At 47.6% G+C, this 19,589-nt stretch overlaps 1 protein-coding gene across 5 annotated transcripts in view; it reads right to left on the reverse strand.

The window, feature by feature from the left end:
* Window positions 1–19,589, reverse strand: part of tsen2 (TSEN2 tRNA splicing endonuclease subunit) — a 62,979-nt gene that overhangs the window by 29,162 nt on the left and 14,228 nt on the right. For all 5 annotated transcript variants that reach the window (XM_072472573.1, XM_072472575.1, XM_072472574.1 and 2 more), the window contains exon 5: window positions 14,827–15,331. In XM_072472573.1, coding sequence (XP_072328674.1) covers window positions 14,827–15,331 — 505 coding nt within the window. The remainder of the gene's footprint in view (window positions 1–14,826; window positions 15,332–19,589) is intronic.

Raw genomic sequence — 19,589 nt, forward strand, 5'->3', positions numbered from 1 at the left:
ATCATAATTTCATTAGTTTTGAGATAGCTATGGAGAATGATCGTTCTGGCCCAAAAGTAAAAATTCTAAATTGGGGCAAGGCCAATTTTGATAGTATTAGACAGGAACTTTTAAAGTTAATTGGGGGAGTCTGTTGGCATGCAAAGGGACAGCTGGTAAGTGGGGGGGCTTTCAAAAGTGTGTTAACCAGGGTTCAGGGTAAGCACATTGCTTTTAGATTGAAGGGCAAGGCTGATAGAACAGGGAACCCTGGATGACTGGGGATATTGCGGCTCTGGTCAAAAAGAAGGCGACATATGACAGGCATAGGCAGCTGGGATCAAGATGATCTCTTGAAGAGTATAGAGGTTGGCGGAGTAGAGTTAAGAGAGAAATCAGGAGGGCAAAAAGGGGACATGAGTTTGCCATGGCAGATAAGGCAAAGGAGAATCCACAGAGCTTCTACAAATACATAAAGGACAAAAGAGTTGCTAGAGAGAGAGTAGGGCCTCTTATGGATCTACAAGGTCATCTGTTTGCGGATCCACAAGGGATGGGGGAGATCCTAAATGAATATTTCTCATCAGTAGTTACTGTTGAGAAAGGCATGGATGTTAGGGAACTTGGGGAAATAAATAGAGGTGTCTTGAGGTGTCTTAGGGGACACTGAAAACAGCGCGAGTGGAGAGAGAGCGGGAGATTTAAAAAGCGCGGGAGATTTAAAAAGCGCAGGAGATTTAAAAAGCGCAGGAGATTTAAAAAGCGCAGGAGCTGCGAGTCAGAGCGGAGATTTTTAAAAGATCGCGGCCTAGTTTCGGGAGCCGTTCGGGGGAAGAGGAGCAGTCTCTGTCAGGGAGAGAACCTGAGAACATCTAAAACACTCAGAAGGTAAGAAGGTAAGTAAGTGATTTTTACTCATTTTTACTTTTATACCTTTTTCAAATTGTGTGTGTCGGGGGGAAACTGATGTGACATCACAGAAAAGCTGTGACCTGAGTGGCTGGTTGGGAATCTACGCTAAATTAAAAAAATTAAGCATTGGTAACTAATTAAACATAATTACTTAATTATAATTGAGAGGGGTATCTAAGCCAGAGATCGGAGAGTACTATATTTAGCTTTCGCATTTATATTAGAAATCTAGTGCTAGGAAACAGATAGTTAACAGTAACGTTAAAAAAATATATAAAACATTTTTTTAAAAAAACTTTTAATTTTAATTAATTGACGCAATGTCAGTGAGAGGGGTGCAGTGCTCTGACTGTGAGATGTGGCAGGTCCGGGAGGCTTCCAGCATCCCGGATGGCTTCATCTGCAGAAAGTGCACCCAACGGGAGCTCCTCACAGACCGCATGGTTCGGTTGGAGCAGCAATTGGATGCACTTAGGAGCATGCAGGTGGCGGAAAGCGTCATAGATAGCAGTTATATAAATGTGGTCACACCCAAGGTGCAGGCAGAGAAATGGGTGACCACCAGAAAGGGCAGACAGTCAGTGCAGGAATCCCCTGTTGTCGTCCCCCTCTCGAACAGGTATACCCCTTTGGATACTGCCGGGGGGATAGCCTATCAGGGGAAAACAACAGCAGCAGTCAGAGCAGTGGCACCACGGCTGGCTCTGATGTTCAGAAGGGAGGGTCAAAGCGCAGAAGAGCAATAGTAATAGGGGACTCTATAGTCAGGGGCACAGATAGGCGCTTCTGTGGACGTGAAAGAGACTCCAGGATGGTATCTTGCCTCCCTGGTGCCAGGGTCCAGGATGTCTCCGAACGGGTAGAGGGCATCTTGAAGGGGGAGGGCAAACAGGCAGAGGTCGTTGTACATATTGGTACTAACGACATAGGCAGGAAGGGGCATGAGGTCCTGCAGCAGGAGTTCAGGGAGCTAGGCAGAAAGTTAAAAGACAGGACCTCTAGGGTTGTAATCTCGGGATTACTCCCTGTGCCACGTGCCAGTGAGGCTAGAAATAGGAAGATAGAGCAGCTAAATATGTGGCTAAACAGCTGGTGTAGGAGGGAGGGTTTCCGTTATCTGGACCACTGGGAGCTCTTCCGGGGCAGGTGTGACCTATATAAGAAGGACGGGTTGCATCTAAACTGGAAAGGCATAAATATCCTGGCCGCGAGGTTTGCTAGTGTCACACGGGAGGGTTTAAACTAGTATGGCAGGGTGGTGGGCACGGGAGCAATAGGTCAGAAGGTAAGAGCATTGAGGGAGAACTAGGGAATAGGGACAGTGGGGCTCTGAGGCAGAGCAGACAGGGAGAAGTTGCTGAACACAGCGGGTCTGGTGGCCTGAAGTGCATATGTTTTAATGCAAGAAGTATTACGGGTAAGGCAGATGAACTTAGAGCTTGGATTAGTACTTGGAACTATGATGTTGTTGCCATTACAGAGACCTGGTTGAGGGAAGGGCAGGATTGGCAGCTAAACGTTCCAGGATTTAGATGTTTCAGGCGGGATAGAGGGGGATGTAAAAGGGGTGGCGGAGTTGCGCTACTGGTGAGGGAGAATATCACAGCTGTACTGCGGGAGGACACCTCAGAGGGCAGTGAGGCTATATGGGTAGAGATCAGGAATAAGAAGGGTGCAGTCACAATGTTGGGGGTTTACTACAGGCCGCCCAACAGCCAGCGGGAGATAGAGGAGCAGATAGGTAGACAGATTTTGGAAAAGAGTAAAAACAACAGGGTTGTGGTGATGGGAGACTCAACTTCCCCAATATTGACTGGGACTCACTTAGTGCCAGGGGCTTAGACGGGCGGAGTTTGTAAGGAGCATCCAGAAGGGCTTCTTAAAACAATATGTAGACAGTCCAACTAGGGAAGGGGCGGTACTGGACCTGGTATTGGGGAATGAGCCCGGCCAGGTGGTAGATGTTTCAGTAGGGGAGCATTTCGGGAACAGCGACCACAATTCAGTAAGTTTTAAAGTGCTGGTGGACAAGGATAAGAGTGGTCCTAGGATGAATGTGCTAAATTGGGGGAAGGCTAATTATAACAATATTAGGCGGGAACTGAAGAACATAGATTGGGGGCGGATGTTTGAGGGCAAATCAACATCTGACATGTGGGAGGCTTTCAAGTGTCAGTTGAAAGGAATTCAGGACCGGCATGTTCCTGTGAGGAAGAAGGATAAATACGGCAATTTTCGGGAATCTTGGATAACGAGAGATATTGTAGGCCTCGTCAAAGAGAAAAAGGAGGCATTTGTCAGGGCTAAAAGGCTGGGAACAGACGAAGCCTGTGTGGAATATAAGGAAAGTAGGAAGGAACTTAAGCAAGGAGTCAGGGGGGCTAGAAGGGGTCACGAAAAGTAATTGGCAAATAGGGTTAAGGAAAATCCCAAGGCTTTTTACACGTACATAAAAAGAAGGTAGCCAGGGAAAGGGTTGGCCCACTGAAGAATTGGCAAGGGAATCTATGTGTGGAGCCAGAGGAAATGGGCGCGGTACTAAATGAATACATTGCATCAGTATTCACCAAAGAGAAGAAATTGGTAGATGTTGAGTCTGGAGAAGGGCGTGTAGATAGCCTGGGTCACATTGAGATCCAAAAAATCGAGGTGTTGGGTGTCTTAAAAAATATTAAGGTAGATAAGTCCCCAGGGCCTGATGGGATCTACCCCAGAATACTGAAGGAGGCTGGAGAGGAAATTGCTGAGGCCTTGACAGAAATCTTTGGATCCTCACTGTCTTCAGGTGATGTCCCGGAGGACTGGAGAATAGCCAATGTTGTTCCTCTGTTTAAGAAGGGCAGCAAGGATAATCCAGGGAACTACAGGCCGGTGAGCCTTACTTCAGTGGTAGGGAAATTACTGGAGAGAATTCTTCGAGACAGGATCTACTCCCATTTGGAAGCAAATGGACGTATTAGTGAGAGGCAGCATGGTTTTGTGAAGGGGAGGTGGTGTCTCACTAACTTGATAGAGTTTTTCGAGGAGGTCACAAAGATGATTGATGCAGGTAGGACAGTGGATGTTGTCTATATGGACTTTAGTAAGGCCTTTGACAAGGTCCCTCATGGTAGACTAGTACAAAAGGTGAAGTCACACGGGATCAGGGGTGAGCTGGCAAGGTGGATACAGAACTGGCTAGGTCAGAGAAGGCAGAGAGTAGCAATGGAAGGATGCTTTTCTAATTGGAGGGTTGTGACCAGTGGTGTTCCACAGGGATCAGTGCTGGGACCTTTGCTGTTTGTAGTATATATAAATGATTTGGAGGAAAATGTAACTGGTCTGATTAGTAAGTTTGCAGACGACACAAAGGTTGGTGGAATTGCGGATAGCGATGAGGACTGTCAGAGGATACAGCAGGATTTAGATTGTTTGGAGACTTGGGCGGAGAGATGGCAGATGGAGTTTAATCCGGACAAATGTGAGGTAATGCATTTTGGAAGGTCTAATGCAGGTAGGGAATATACAGTGAATGGTAGAACCCTCAAGAGTATTGAAAGTCAAAGAGATCTAGGAGTCCAGGTCCACAGGTCACTGAAAGGGGCAACACAGGTGGAGAAGGTAGTCAAGAAGGCATACGGCATGCTTGCCTTCATTGGCCGGGGCATTGAGTATAAGAATTGGCAAGTCATGTTGCAGCTGTATAGAACCTTAGTTAGGCCACACTTGGAGTATAGTGTTCAATTCTGGTCGCCACACTACCAGAAGGATGTGGAGGCTTTAGAGAGGGTGCAGAAGAGATTTACCAGAATGTTGCCTCGTATGGAGGGCATTAGCTATGAGGAGCAGTTGAATAAACTCGGTTTGTTCTCACTGGAACGAAGGAGGTTGAGGGGCGACCTGATAGAGGTCTACAAAATAATGAGGGGCATAGACAGAGTGGATAGTCAGAGGCTTTTCCCCGGGGTAGAGGGGTCAATTACTAGGGGGCATCGGTTTAAGGTGAGAGAGGCAAGGTTTAGAGTAGGTGTACGAGGCAAGTTTTTTTACGCAGAGGGTAGTAGCTGCCTGGAACTCGCTACCGGAGGAGGTGGTGGAAGCAGGGACGATAGTGACATTTAAGGGGCATCTTGACAAATACATGAATAGGATGGGAATAGAGGGATACGGACCCAGGAAGTGTAGAAGATTGTAGTTTAGTCGGGCAGCATGGTCGGCACGGGCTTGGAGGGCCGAAGGGCCTGTTCCTGTGCTGTACATTTCTTTGTTCTTTGAGTGTACATATTACAGAGAAGAAGGTGCTTGAAGTCTTAAAGCACATCAAGGTAGATAAATCCCCGGGACCTGATGAAATGTATCCCACGATGTTGTGGGAGGCTAGGGAGGAAATTGCGGGTCCCACAGCAGAGATATTTGAATCATCGACAGCCACAGGTGAGGTGCCTGAAGATTGGAGGGTAACAAATGTTGTGCGTTTGTTTAAGAAGGGCCGCAGGGAAAAGCCTGGGAACTACAGACCGGTGAGCCTGTGGTGGGTAAGTTGTAAGATGGTATTCTGAGAGACGGGGGCTGGATTCACCGGCGGCGTGATGCTCCATTTTGCCGGCAGCCCAGGGCTTTCCCGACGACGTGGGGCTGCTCCACAATGGGAAACCCCATTGACCAGCCGGCGTAAGGGAGCATCCCGCCGGTGTGCTGAAACAGAAATGTGGCGCAGCGGGGCGGAGAATCCAGCCCAGGATCTACAGGCATTTAGAGAGGCAAGGACTGATTAGGGACAGTCAGTATGGCTTTGTGAGTGGAAAGTCAGGTCTCATGAATTTCATTGAGTTTTTTGAAGGGGTAACCAAGAAGGTAGATGAGGGCAGCGCAGTCGACATTGTCTACATGGACTATAGTAAGGCCTTTGACAAGGTACCGCATGGTAGGTTGTTGCACAAGGTTAAATCTCATGGTGTCCAGGATGAGGTAGCCAATTGGATTTAAAATTGGCTTGACGGCAGAAGATAAAGGGTGGTTGCAGAGGGTTGTTTTTCAAACCGGAGGCCTGTGACCAATGTGTGCCTCGGGGATCAGTGCTGGGTCCACTGTTATTTGTTATTTATATTAATGATTTGGGTGAGAATTTAGGAGGCATGGTTAGTAAGTTTGCAGATGACACCAAGATTGGTGGCATAGTGGACAGTGAAGAAGGTTACCTAGGGTTGCAACGGGATTTGATCAATTGGGCCATTGGGCCAAAAAATGGCAGATAGAGTTTAATTTAGATAAATGTGAGGTGATGCATTTTGGTAGATCGAATCGGGGCAGGACCTACTCAGTTAATGGTAGGGAGTTGGGGAGAGTTACAGAACAAAGAGATCCAGGAGTACAGGTCCATAGCTCCTTGAAAGTGGAGTCACAGGTGGACAGGGTGGTGAAGAAGGCATTCGGCATGCTTGGTTTCATTGGTCAGAACATTGAATACAGGCGTTGGGATGTCTTGTTGAAGTTGTACAAGACATTACTGAGGCGACACTTTGAATAACGTGTACAGTTCTGGTCACCCTATTATAGAAAGGGTATTATTAAACTAGAAAGAGCGCAGAAAAGCTTTACTCGGATGCTACCGGGACATGATGATTTGAGTTATAAGGAGAGGCAGGATGGACTGGGACTGTTTTCCCTGAAGCGTAGGAGGCTAAGGGGTGATCATACAGAGGACTATAAAATACTGAGATAAGATAGATAGTCAACATTTTTTCTCAAAGGTAGGAGAGTCTAAAACTAGAGGGCACAGGTATAAGGTGAGAAGGGAGAGATATGAAAGGGTCCAGAGGGGCAATTTGTTCCACACAGAGGATGGTGAGTGTCTGGAACGAGCTACCAGAGGCAGTAGTGGAGGTGGGTACAATTTTGTCTTTTAAATAGCATTTAGATAGTTATATGGGTAAGATGGGTATAGAGGGATATGGGCCAAATACAGGCAATTGGGACTAGCTTAGTGGTAAAAACTGAGCGGCATGGACAAGTTGGGTCGAAGGGCCTGTTTCCCTGCTGTAAACGCCCATGACTATCTGGGGGCCATGTAAGGTATAAATGCTTTTAAGTTTTAGTTTGGCTGAATTTGATTCCAGTTGGAGACAGGACACTGCGGTGTGAACATCTCTCAACTCTGCCAGAAGACAGACTTGACAGGATGGGAGCTGCAAAGACGCATGTTTCTCAAAGAAATAGTTACAGTCCAGATAACTAGGGAATTGGACAGAAGGAATGTCTTAAGATGATGAAAGTCAAGAGAACAAGAGATCAAGATATTGTTCAGAAGTATTCAAAGAAGAGTAAATAGAGTGTTCTAAGTTAAAGAGGCAATTGCAGTAACCAGATTTACCATGGGAAAGCAGTCTTCAGAGGTAAATCAAAAGTTTGATGCCATTTTAATAGTCAGGGAATCGAGAGTTAAAGGAATTGCAAACAGTTTATACAGCAGTCAAGACAAAGAAATCCTAAAGAGGGTGGTATAAAACCCAGATACTGGATTTGGTGTTAAAAATGGAGCAAAGGCCTTGTGTAAAAGCATAATTTGGAAATTCCGGACTGTATTTTGAAATGCAACCCGCTGATGAAAGCAGTGTTGTGACAGAAGATTTTAAAGCGTATTTTGGAAGTGGAGTTTGGAAACTCTCATGTAACAATCATTTGGGGGAATTTTGAGGAGAAATCCACAGACACTAACTTGGGTTCAGAGGGGAGGATGTATTTGGTGACAGCCGTCTGTGTGCTTAAAGGGACTTTGTGCTACTGAGATCATTGTAGTTTAAGATGTATTTTGTAGACTTCCGGGTGCGGCGATGACCAGCTAAGTCGCACGTTTCGGCAGCTCACGGTGGAACGGACTTTTGGGCTCTTAATAAGAGCCCCAACGGCAATTTTAACGGCTAGAAGCACTGTGCGGTAAACCAGAAGGGAATCCCCCCTGGAAACGGATGGAAAAAGGAGAGGGAAGTGGCCAGATTGCAGTGGATCCTTTGGAGCAGCGGCAAGGAAGGCAAGCAAGAACCAAGATGGCGACGGAAGGTGGCAGTTTAACATGGGGCCCTGAACAACAAGAGTTTCTGAAATGTTGCGTGGAAGAACTTAAAAAGGAAATGAAGAAGGAGCTGTTGGCCCCGATATTACAGGTGATCGAAGGGCTAAAGGATGAGCAAAAGACCCAGGAGCGGGAGCTTCGGGTCGTGAAAGCAAAGGCTGCCGAGAACGAGGACGATATACAGGGCCTGGTGGTGAAGACCGAGATGCACGAGGCACACCATAAACGATGTGTGGAAAGACTGGAGGTGCTGGAGAATAACGCGAGGAGGAATAATTTAAGGATTCTTGGTCTTCCTGAAGGTGCAGAAGGAGCAGACGTCGGGGCATATGTGAGCACGATGCTGCACTTGTTAATGGGAGCGGAGGCCCCGGCGGGTCCGCTGGAGGTGGAGGGAGCATATCGAGTGATGGCGCGAGGACCGAGAGCAGGAGAAATTCCTAGAGCCATAGAGGTGAGATTCCTCCGTTTTAAGGACAAAGAGATGGTCCTTAGATGGGCAAAGAAAACTCGGAGCAGTAGGTGGGAGAACGCGGTGATCCGCGTATATCAAGACTGGAATGCGGAGGTGGCGAGAAGGAGGGCGAGCTTTAATCGGGCCAAGGCGGTGCTTCACAAAAAGAAGATAAAATTTGGAATGCTGCAACCGGCAAGACTGTGGGTCACATATCAAGGGAGGCACCACTACTTTGAGACGGCGGATGAGGCGTGGACTTTTATTGTGGAAGAAAAACTGGAATAAGCGGGTTATTAAAAAAGAACGTTTGAAACAAAGTGGTGGGGCGAGTATGGGGGGCGAAGAGGGGGGGAAAAAGGGGGGGAAAGATGAGTTTTATGTTATTAATCCTGCGATGCAGTAACTTTTTTTCTCTCTTCCACAGGTGGTGGTGGAGGGAGGAAGGGAGGTGGAGGAGATGGGGCGCTGGCCATGGGGGGGCGGGGCCAAAAGGGAAGCACGGGCTTTGTTCCCGCGCTATGATAATCATGGCGGGAATAGGGAAGCAGGAAGGAGGGGGCGTCGCACGGTGCGAGCCGAGGTCACGGGGGGAAGCCGAGGTCGGCCAGAGTTTGCTGACTTCTGGGAGCAACATGGAGGGTGTAACTACGCTAGTGGGGGATCTAGCGGGGGGGGGGGGGGGGGGGGGGGGGGGACTACTGGGTAGCTGCTGCTGGGGAGAGGGGGGAGCTGGAATGGGGTGGGGTGGACGGGGGGGGGGGCACCGCCTGGGGGGGGACACAGCTGCGTGGGAACCGGATGAGGAGCTGGAAAAAGGGGATGGCTAATCGACAAGGGGGGGGGGGGTAAAAAGCCCCCCAACCCGGTTGATCACGTGGAATGTGAGAGGGCTGAACGGGCCGATAAAGAGGGCACGAGTACTCGCACACCTTAAGAAACTTAAGGCAGACGTGGTTATGTTACAAGAGACGCACTTGAAACTTATAGACCAGGTTAGACTACGCAAAGGATGGGTGGGGCAGGTGTTTCATTCGGGGCTAGATGCGAAAAACAGGGGGGTGGCTATACTAGTGGGGAAGCGGGTTATGTTTGAGGCAAAGACCATCGTGGCGGATAGCGGGGGCAGTTACGTGATGGTGAGTGGCAAATTACAGGGGGAGGCGGTGGTCTTGGTAAACGTATATGACCCAAACTGGGATGATGCCAATTTTATGAGGCGCATGCTAGAACGCATCCCGGACCTAGAGGTGGGAAAGTTGGTAATGGGGGGAGATTTTAATACGGTGCTGGGGCCAGGGCTGGACAGGTCGAGATCCAGGACTGGAAGGAGGCCGGCTGCAGCCAAGGTGCTTAAAGATTTTATGGAGCAGATGGGAGGAGTAGACCCGTGGAGATTTAGTAGACCTAGGAGTAAGGAGTTTTCGTTTTTCTCCTATGTCCACAAAGTTTATTCGCGAATAGACTTTTTTGTTTTGGGAAGGGCGTTGATCCCGAAGGTGAGGGGGACGGAGTATACGGCTATAGCCATTTCGGATCACGCTCCACATTGGGTAGACTTGGAGATAGGGGAGGAAACAGAAGGGCGTCCACCCTGGAGAATGGATATGGGACTAATGGCAGATGAAGGGGTGTGTCTAAGGGTGAGGGGGTGCATTGGAAAATACTTGGAACTCAATGATAACGGGGAGGTCCAGGTGGGAGTGGTCTGGGAGGCGCTGAAGGCAGTGGTTAGAGGGGAGCTGATATCAATAAGGGCACATAAAGGAAAGCAGGAGAGTAGGGAACGGGAGCGGTTGCTGCAAGAACTTCTGAGGGTGGACAGGCAATATGCGGAGGCACCGGAGGAGGGACTGTACAGGGAAAGGCAAAGGTTACACGTAGAATTTGACTTGCTGACAACGGGTACTGCAGAAGCACAGTGGAGGAAGGCACAGGGTGTACAGTATGAGTATGGGGAGAAGGCGAGCAAGTTGCTGGCCCATCAATTGAGGAAAAGGGGAGCAGCGAGGGAAATAGGGGGAGTGAGGGATGAGGAAGGAGAGATAGAGCGGGGAGCGGAGAGAGTGAATGGAGTGTTCAAGGCATTCTATAAACGTTTATACGAAGCTCGGCCCCCGGATGGGAAGGAGAGAATGATGTGCTTCCTGGACCGGCTGGAATTTCCTAAGGTGGAGGAGCAGGAGAGGGTGGGACTGGGAGCACAGATCGAGATAGAGGAAGTAGTGAAAGGAATTAGGAGTATGCAGGCGGGGAAGGCTCCGGGACCGGATGGATTTCCAGTCGAATTTTATAGGAAATATGTGGACTTGCTTGCCCCGATACTGATGAGAACCTTCAATGAGGCGAAGGAAAGGGGACAGCTGCCCCCCGACTATGTCGGAGGCAACGATATCGCTTCTCCTAAAGAAGGAAAAAGACCCGCTACAATGCGGGTCCTATAGACCTATTTCCCTCCTAAATGTAGACGCTAAGATTCTGGCCAAGGTAATGGCAATGAGGATAGAGGATTGTGTCCCGGGGGTAGTCCATGAGGACCAAACTGGGTTTGTGAAGGGGAGACAGCTGAATACGAATATACGGAGGCTGCTAGGGGTAATGATGATGCCCCCACCAGAGGGGGAAGCGGAGATAGTGGTGGCGATGGATGCCGAGAAAGCATTTGATAGAGTGGAGTGGGATTATTTGTGGGAGGTGTTGAGGAGATTTGGCTTTGGAGATGAGTATATTAGATGGGTACAGCTGCTGTATAGGGCCCCGATGGCGAGCGTGGTCACGAATGGACGGGGGTCTGCGTATTTTCGGCTCCATAGAGGGACGAGGCAGGGATGTCCTCTGTCTCCATTATTGTTTGCACTGGCGATTGAGCCCCTGGCAATAGCATTGAGGGGTTCCAGGAAGTGGAGGGGAGTACTCAGGGGAGGAGAGGAACACCGGGTATCTCTTTACGCGGACGATTTATTGGTGTATGTGGCAGACCCGGCTGAGGGGATGCCAGAGATAATGCGGATACTTGGGGAGTTTGGAGAATTTTCAGGATATAAGCTGAACATGGGGAAAAGTGAGCTGTTTGTGGTGCATCCAGGGAAGCAGAGCAGAGAAATAGAGGACTTACCGTTGAGGAAGGTAACAAGGGACTTTCGCTACTTGGGGATCCAGATATCCAAGAATTGGGGATCCAGATAGCCAAGAATTGGGGTACATTGCATAGGTTAAACTTAACGCGGTTGGTGGAACAGATGGAGGAGGACTTCAAGAGATGGGACATGGTATCCTTGTCATTGGCAGGGAGGGTACAAGCGGTTAAAATGGTGGTCCTCCCGAGGTTCCTCTTTGTGTTTCAGTGCCTCCCGGTGGTGATCACGAAGGCTTTTTTCAAAAGGATTGAGAAGAGTATCATGAGTTTTGTGTGGGCCGGGAAGACCCCGAGAGTGAGGAAGGGATTTCTGCAGCGTAGTAGGGATAGGTGGGGGGGCTGGCGCTACCGAGCCTGAGTGAGTACTACTGGGCCGCCAACATCTCAATGGTATGTAAGTGGATGGGAGAAGAGGAGGGAGCGGCGTGGAAGAGATTGGAGAAGGCGTCCTGTAGGGGGACTTGCCTACAAGCCATGGTGACGGCGCCGTTGCCGTTCTCACCGAAGAAATACACCACAAGCCCGGTGGTGGTGGCTACTCTGAAAATTTGGGGGCAATGGAGACGGCATAGGGGAAAGACGGGAGCCTCGGTGTGGTCCCCGATAAGAAATAATCATAGGTTTGCTCCGGGGAGAATGGATGGGGGATTTGGAACATGGCAAAGAGCAGGAGTAACACAATTGAGAGATCTGTTTGTAGATGGGACGTTTGCAAGTCTGGGAGCGCTGATCGAAAAATATGGGTTGCCCCAAGGGAATGCATTCCGGTATATGCAACTGAGGGCTTTTACGAGGCAACAGGTGAGGGAATTCCCGCAGCTCCCAACGCAGGAGGTGCAGGACAGAGTGATCTCAAAGATATGGGTGGGGGACGGTCAGGTGTCAGACATATATAGGGAGATGAGAGATGAGGGGGAGATTATGGTAGACGAGCTGAAAGGGAAATGGGAAGAAGAGCTGGGGGAGGAGATTGAGGAGGGGCTGTGGGCTGATGCCCTAAGTAGGGTAAACTCATCGTCCTCGTGTGCCAGGCTAAGCCCGATACAATTTAAGGTGTTACACAGGGCGCATATGACTGGAACACGGCTTAGCAAATTTTTTGGAGTAGAGGATAGGTGTGCGAGATGCTCGAAAAGCCCAGCGAATCACACCCACATGTTCTGGTCATGTCCGGCACTACAGGGGTTTTGGGTGGGGGTGACAAAGGTGCTTTCGAAGGTAGTGGGGGTCCGGGTCGAACCAAGCTGGGGGTTGGCTATATTTGGGGTTGCAGGAGGCGAGAGAGGCTGATGTTTTGGCCTTTGCGTCCCTAGTAGCCTGGCGCAGGACACTGTTGATGTGGAAGGAAGCCAAGCCCCCGGGTGTGGAGACCTGGATAAATGACATGGCAGGGTTTATAAAGCTGGAACGGATCAAGTTCGTCCTAAGGGGATCGGCTCAAGGGTTCACCAGGCGGTGGCAACCGTTCGTCGAATACCTCACAGAAAGATAGAGGGAATGGAAAAGAAGAAGACAGCAGCAGCAGCCCAGGGGGTGTGGGGGGGGGGGGGGAGGAGCCAGAGGGATTCTCAGGGATGTTAATATATAAGTATAGGTTGTTGTTATAGATAATTGTATATTGGACTGTTAAAACATATTTTTGGAGAATATTTATCGGGGACAAGGCAGTTGCCATTTAGTTTTGTTTTTGTTTTTGTTTATATATTATTTATTTCTTGTTTATAAAATTGGCCATTGTTATTTATATTGTTATATTACTGTGTAAAGGATACACAATGTACTGTGATGGTTGGCCAAAAATTTTCAATAAAATATTTTTTAAAAAAAAGGATGTATTTTGTAATCTATGTTAATCTTAAAATTTGTGTGTAATTGTTAAAATAAGGGAGAATAAAGAAGTATTGGACCATAACCCAATTTTCTCATGTTTATTGAATGTTTTTTCCTTGTTGTTAAAACTAATTAGCGGTCCTGTGACTCTGTTCCTCCACATTTAAATAAAAATTAAAGTTACGGTCTTTGGAACCATTCTGGAATCTTCCAGTCCGTTTATAATATCAACTGGAATCATAACAATGGGCATTTATGATATGGCTGGGTGTACTGACTGAACAGGACTTGAAGCAGTTAAGGGATGCAATTGTGAAGGGAGAGTTGAGCTTAGCGTATACTATAGCATACAGTGTTAATTAGCGCCATCAAGAGGTATCTAACTCTAAACCAGAATGATGGAGTCGTTTTGACGCAGCGGACATCAAATTGGAGACCAATACCAATTTTAAAAGCAAGTTTGTTTGAGAAAGAAAATGCACTGTGGCTTAGAATTTGGAGCATTATCATAGAATTTACAGTGCAGAAGGAGGCCATTCGGCCCATCGAGTCTGCACCGGCTCTTGGAAAGAGCACCTTACCCAAGGTCAACACCTCCACCCTATCCCCATAACCCAGCAACCCCACCCAACACTAAGGGCAATTTTGGACACTAAGGGCAATTTATCATGGCCAATCCACCTAACCTGCACATCTTTGGGCTGTGGGAGGAAGCCGGAGCACCCGGAGAAAATCCACGCACACACGGGGAGGATGTGCAGACTCCGCACAGACAGTGACCCATGCCGGAATCAAACCTAGGACCCTGGAGCTGTGAAGCAATTGTGCTATCCACAATGCTACCGTGCTGCCCATTGTGGGGGCATTGGTAATTATCTGAACTGTTAATACTGAGATTTGCAATATTACTTTTCATATGAAAGAAAACAAACCCTCTTCAATGGATCTTCAGACCATGTCGATGGCTAAATATCATAGTGAGGGCAGCATGGTAGCACAAGTGGATAGCACTGTGGCTTCACAGCGCCAGGGTCCCAGGTTCGATTCCCTGCTGGGTCACTGTCTGTGCGGAGTCTGCACGTTCTCCCCGTGTCTGCGTGGGTTTCTTCCGGGTGCTCCGGTTTCCTCCCACAGTCCAAAGATGTGCAGGTTAGGTGGATTGGCCATGATAAATTGCCCTTAGTGTCCAAAAAAAAAAGGTTAGGAGGGGTTATTGGGTTACGGGGATAGGGTGGAAGTGAGGGCTTAAGTGGGTCGGTGCAGACCCAATGGGCCGAATGGCCTCCTTCTGCACTGTATGTTCTATGTTCTACGTCCGTGCCATATTCACAGCACATGTACAGTTAGCAGACTGGTTTGAATCAATTGTACTGATAACATTCAGCAGACATTCAGAACACGCTGAACTGTATTTGGATTTGAGTTTCTAATGCGCGGTTTCGCACCGTCTCTAATAATTGTACTTACCTTTCTATTTAATTCTTTACCATCACATGGAAGTATTTTTTCTACCACTAGTACATATTCGTGCTCGGTGGAAATGCTATCTTTCATTGAATTCTGTTGCAGAGCCTCTTCCATGCCATCTTCATATCGACAGCCACAGTGGATAAGGAGATCATCATGTCTGGAACAGTGTACTTTTGCTATAGCTTCCCTGTCAATTGTTTCACAGTTCACATATCCATATTTTTCTAAAGGATCATAAGGTGCATCACCTTCCAAACAATGTGTCCTATTTTGAGGGCTTAATGCAGGGCGACTTTCTCCATTATGTGTTTCTTCAGCTCTTTCATCAGGTTCTGTTTTAGCTACTTTGGAGTCTTGTGAACGGTCATCAAATTCAGCGCTCCCTCTATCACAAGGCAATTCTATTGGTTTTGTATAATTTTCAAGCATTTTCTCGAGCAAGGTGCTCTCCAGCCCTTGTTCTTGCAGGAGACTTTTCGCCCATTCTACGTGATGCTGAAACCTGTAACGATAGTGAAAACAGAAAAAATATTTGCTAATGAGTACATATTGCATAACACTTCCAGGGAAGATATCCTCAGAAAATAAATAATTGTTTTCATTGCTTGGTGTAAAATTTATACAAAGTGGTCAGTACAGCATATTAAAGTAAAACTGCACTGGGTTGTTGATACATGCAGTGTCCTGCACAGTGCTTTTCCACTCTGAACTGCACTGTTATAGAGAGACCCTGTATGGACACATACCAGGTGCAGAAAGTTAAAAAGTAACATATACATCCCATTCCTCTCACACAACACATTGCAGCTCTTTACATAATAATACTGGTAGAGGAGGGCCAAGGTGCTTAACCGAAAAGGAATTAATTAGACTATCATATGGGACACCCCACACAACAAAAACAAAACTCCATTTATATACATCACCGTAACACGGTCCACCTTCGACCCTTCCCTGCCTTGACCTCTGACCACATTTCTGGGGATAGACGATCCACTACTATCCGTTACGAGCCCACCGACTCCCACAGCTAACGCGACTACAGCTCTTCACACCCCACATCCGATAAGGACTCCATCCCATTCTCCCAGTTCCTTCGCCTCTGTTGCATCTGTTCCGAAGACTCCACTTTACAAAATGATGCAGTTGACATGTATTCTTTCTTCCTTAATCATAGTTTCCCACCCACTGTGGTTGACAGGGTTCTCAACAGTGTCCGATCCATCTCCCGCACCTCTGCTCTCACCCCTTCTCCTCCCTCCCAGAACCAGGATGGGATACCTGTTGTCCTCACCTTTCACCCCATTAACCTCCACACTCAAAGAATCATCCTCCGACAGTTCCGCCAACTCCAGCATGATACCATCACCAAATACATCTTTCCCTTACTTCCCCTGTCTGCATTCTGCAGGGACCATTCCCTCTGGGATATCCTGGTTCACTCCTCCACCACCCCCAACACTTCACCCTCTTCCTACGGCACCTTCCCATGCAATCGCAGAAGGTGCAACACCTGCCCCTTTATCTGTCCCCTGCTCACTATCCAAGAGCTTTGCAGATGCGGTAGCACTTCACTTAAACCTTTTTCATTTTGATTTATTGCATTCACAGCTCCCAATGCGGTCTCCTCTACATTGGACAGACTAAACGCAGACTGGGTGACTGCTTTGCAGAACATCTTTGGTCCATCCACAAGCAGGACCCAGATCTTGCTGTCACTTGCCATTTCATCGCACCGTCCCCCACTCATGTCCACATATCCATCCTTGGCCTGCTGCAATGTTCCAGTGAAGCCCAATGCAAATTGGAGGAAGAACACCTCATCTTTCGAGTAAGCACGTTACAGCTTCCGGACTTACCATTGAGTTCAACTTCAGACTGTGGACTTTCTCCTCCGCCTTCACCCCTTTTTTTACTTCTATCAACTTACTTTCATTTCAGGGTGGCACGGCGGCACAGTGGTTAGCACTGCTGCCTCACGGCGCCGAGGGCACACGTCCGATCCTGGCCCCGGGTCACTGTCCGTGTGGAGTTTGCACATTCTCCGTGTCTGTGTGAGTCTCACCCCCACAACCCAAAGATGTGCAGGGTAGGTGGATTGGCCACACTAAATTGCCCCTTAATTGGAAAAAATAATTGGGTACTCTAAATTTAAAACAAACAAACATAAAACTGACTTTCATTTCTTCCAGCGATCCCTTTTCCCCTCAATATTGTCTCCCACCACCTCACTCGGGCCATCTGTTCTCTGTTCAAGTTGTCCTTTGACACACTGCTTACTTCTGTTCTGTCATTAACACATTGTGATCTCTTAATGTGCCACTATCAGCACCCTTCTTGGTCATTATCACCATTTACATTCCCATTGTCTTTTTGTCCACAACATCTTTGTCAATCTCCACCAATCGCTGGCCCTCTACCCAGCCCCACTGCCCCTCGATCCCCGCTCCCTGCCCCCACGACAGTATTAATCTCATTTAATTCCCAGTTCTCCCCAGCTTTGACAAAGAGTCATCCAGACTCGAAACATTAGTTCCGTTCTCTCTCCACTGATGCTGTCAGACCTGCTGAGCTTGTCCAGCATTTCTGCTTTTGTTTCAGATTCCAGCATCTGCAGTAATTTCCTTTTATCCACTTATATCATCATTTTTAAATTAAAAAGAGTCCCCAAAGTACTTTGCAGTGCAAAAATGGACACAAAGTGATGGAAGTTAGCAGAGTAATGATCAAATAGATAAGCCTTTCAACAAAATGCAAAACCTGCGAATCCGAAGCAAAGTCAGAAAATACTGCAAACACCCAGTTGTTTTTGGGTGATAAAGATAGGGTTAGCATTTGAGGTTGAGCGGGAAAGATCAGAAATTCTACTGATGGATCCTGAACATATTTCTAAAGGCATGACAAGAGGAAACAAAGATGGAGGAATTTAGGAAGTCTGATATAGAAGGATGGTTCGATCGTAACTTTCATAAGTGAATTAGATAAATACTGGAGGCTGAGAAAACGCAAGGCTATGGAGAAAGAGAGAGGGTATGAGCTGAACTGGATAACTGCACAGGCTTGATGGGCTGAATGGCTCCTCTTGCTCCACAGGATTTGATGATTGTATGAAGTAGGCTGAGAAGCACGAGTGCTCTCCTACCATGAAGACCAGAATTAAAGGAGCAAAAAGCCTGGCATGAGATAAATGTGGGCAGGAGATCAATGGGAAGGCGAAGCAAAGAGTTGAAGGGATTTATAAAAGAGGAGAGAGATTTTGAAAATGAGGTGTTGGGTGGTCGGGAACCAGCCAAGTCCATCACTGATTAGACAGAATATAGACAGCAATGTTATGGACAAGTTGGAATTCATGCAGGGTGCAGCTTTAGAGGTCAATGAGAAAAGCATCAGAGAAATCAGGTACAAGGGGTGAAAAAGTGTGGTTTCGGCATTATGGCGAGAGGGATGAAGTGAAATAGATTAACTGTCAGGACGATTGTGTGAAATTCAGTTTTGGTTGAGCAGATCGTTTCAGACTGTCTGATCCAGTTTAACTGAGTTATTAGGGATCGAAACATAGAAAACAGGAACACACTTAGGCCAGTCGGTCCTACTCCACCATTCATTATAATCATGGCTGATCATCCAACTCAATAGCCTAATCCCGCCTTCCCCTTTCACCCCAAGTGTTATATCAAATTGCTTCTTGAAAACATTCAGGGTGGGTTTCTCCGTCCTGCCGTGCCAGATTTCTGGTTCAGCACGCCGTTGGGATTCTCCGTTTCGCCAGCTGGTCAATGGGGTTTGCCATTGTGGGGCAGCCCCACACCGTCGAGAAACCCTTGGGCTGCCGGCAAAGTGGAGCATCCCGGTGGCGGAGAATTCAGCCCCTAATGTTTTGGCCTCACCTACTTTCTGTGGTAATGAATTCCACAGGCTCACCATTCTCTGGGTGAAGAAAAATTTCTCCTCATCTCTGTCCTAAATGGTTTACCTCCCTATCCTCAGATTGTGACCCTTGGTTCTGGACACCCTCATCATCGGGTACATCCTTCTTGCATCTACCCTGTCGAGTACTGTTAGGATTTAATAGGTGCTTATGAGATCCCCCCTCATGCTGCTGAACACCAGTGAATACAATCCTAACCGGCTCAATCTCTCCTCATACGTCCATCCTGCTATCCCCAGGGTTCAATTTGGTAAATCTTTGCTGCACTCCCTCTAGAGCAAGAACATCCTTCCTCAGATAAGGAGGTCAAAACTACACACAATATTCCAGGTGTAGTCTCACCAAGGCCCTGTATAATTGCAGAAAGACATCCCTGCTCTTGTATTCAAATTCTCTCACTATGAAGGCCAACATACCAATTGTCTTCTTTACTGCCTGCTGCTCCTCCATGCTTACCTTCAGCAGCTGGTGTACAAGGACACCCAGGTCTCGTTGCACATTCCCCTCTCCTAACTTATGGCCATTCCGATAATAGTCTGTCTTGCCATTTTTGTTACCAAAGTCGATGACCTCACATTTCCCCAAATTATACTGCACCTGCCATTCCATTTGCCCGCTCATTCAACTTGTCCAAATCACACTGCATCCATCTCTACATCCTCCTCACAGTTCACCCTCCAACCCAACTTTGTGTTATCTACAAATTTGGAGATATTACATTTTATTCCATATCTAAATATATATTGTGAATAGCTGGGTCCCAGCACCAATCCTTGCAGTACCCCACTAGTCACTGCCTGCCATTTGAAAAAAGACCTGTTAATTCCTACTC

The sequence above is a fragment of the Scyliorhinus torazame genome, chromosome 13, assembly GCF_047496885.1.
Source record: "Scyliorhinus torazame isolate Kashiwa2021f chromosome 13, sScyTor2.1, whole genome shotgun sequence".
Taxonomy (NCBI): Eukaryota; Metazoa; Chordata; class Chondrichthyes; order Carcharhiniformes; family Scyliorhinidae; genus Scyliorhinus; species Scyliorhinus torazame.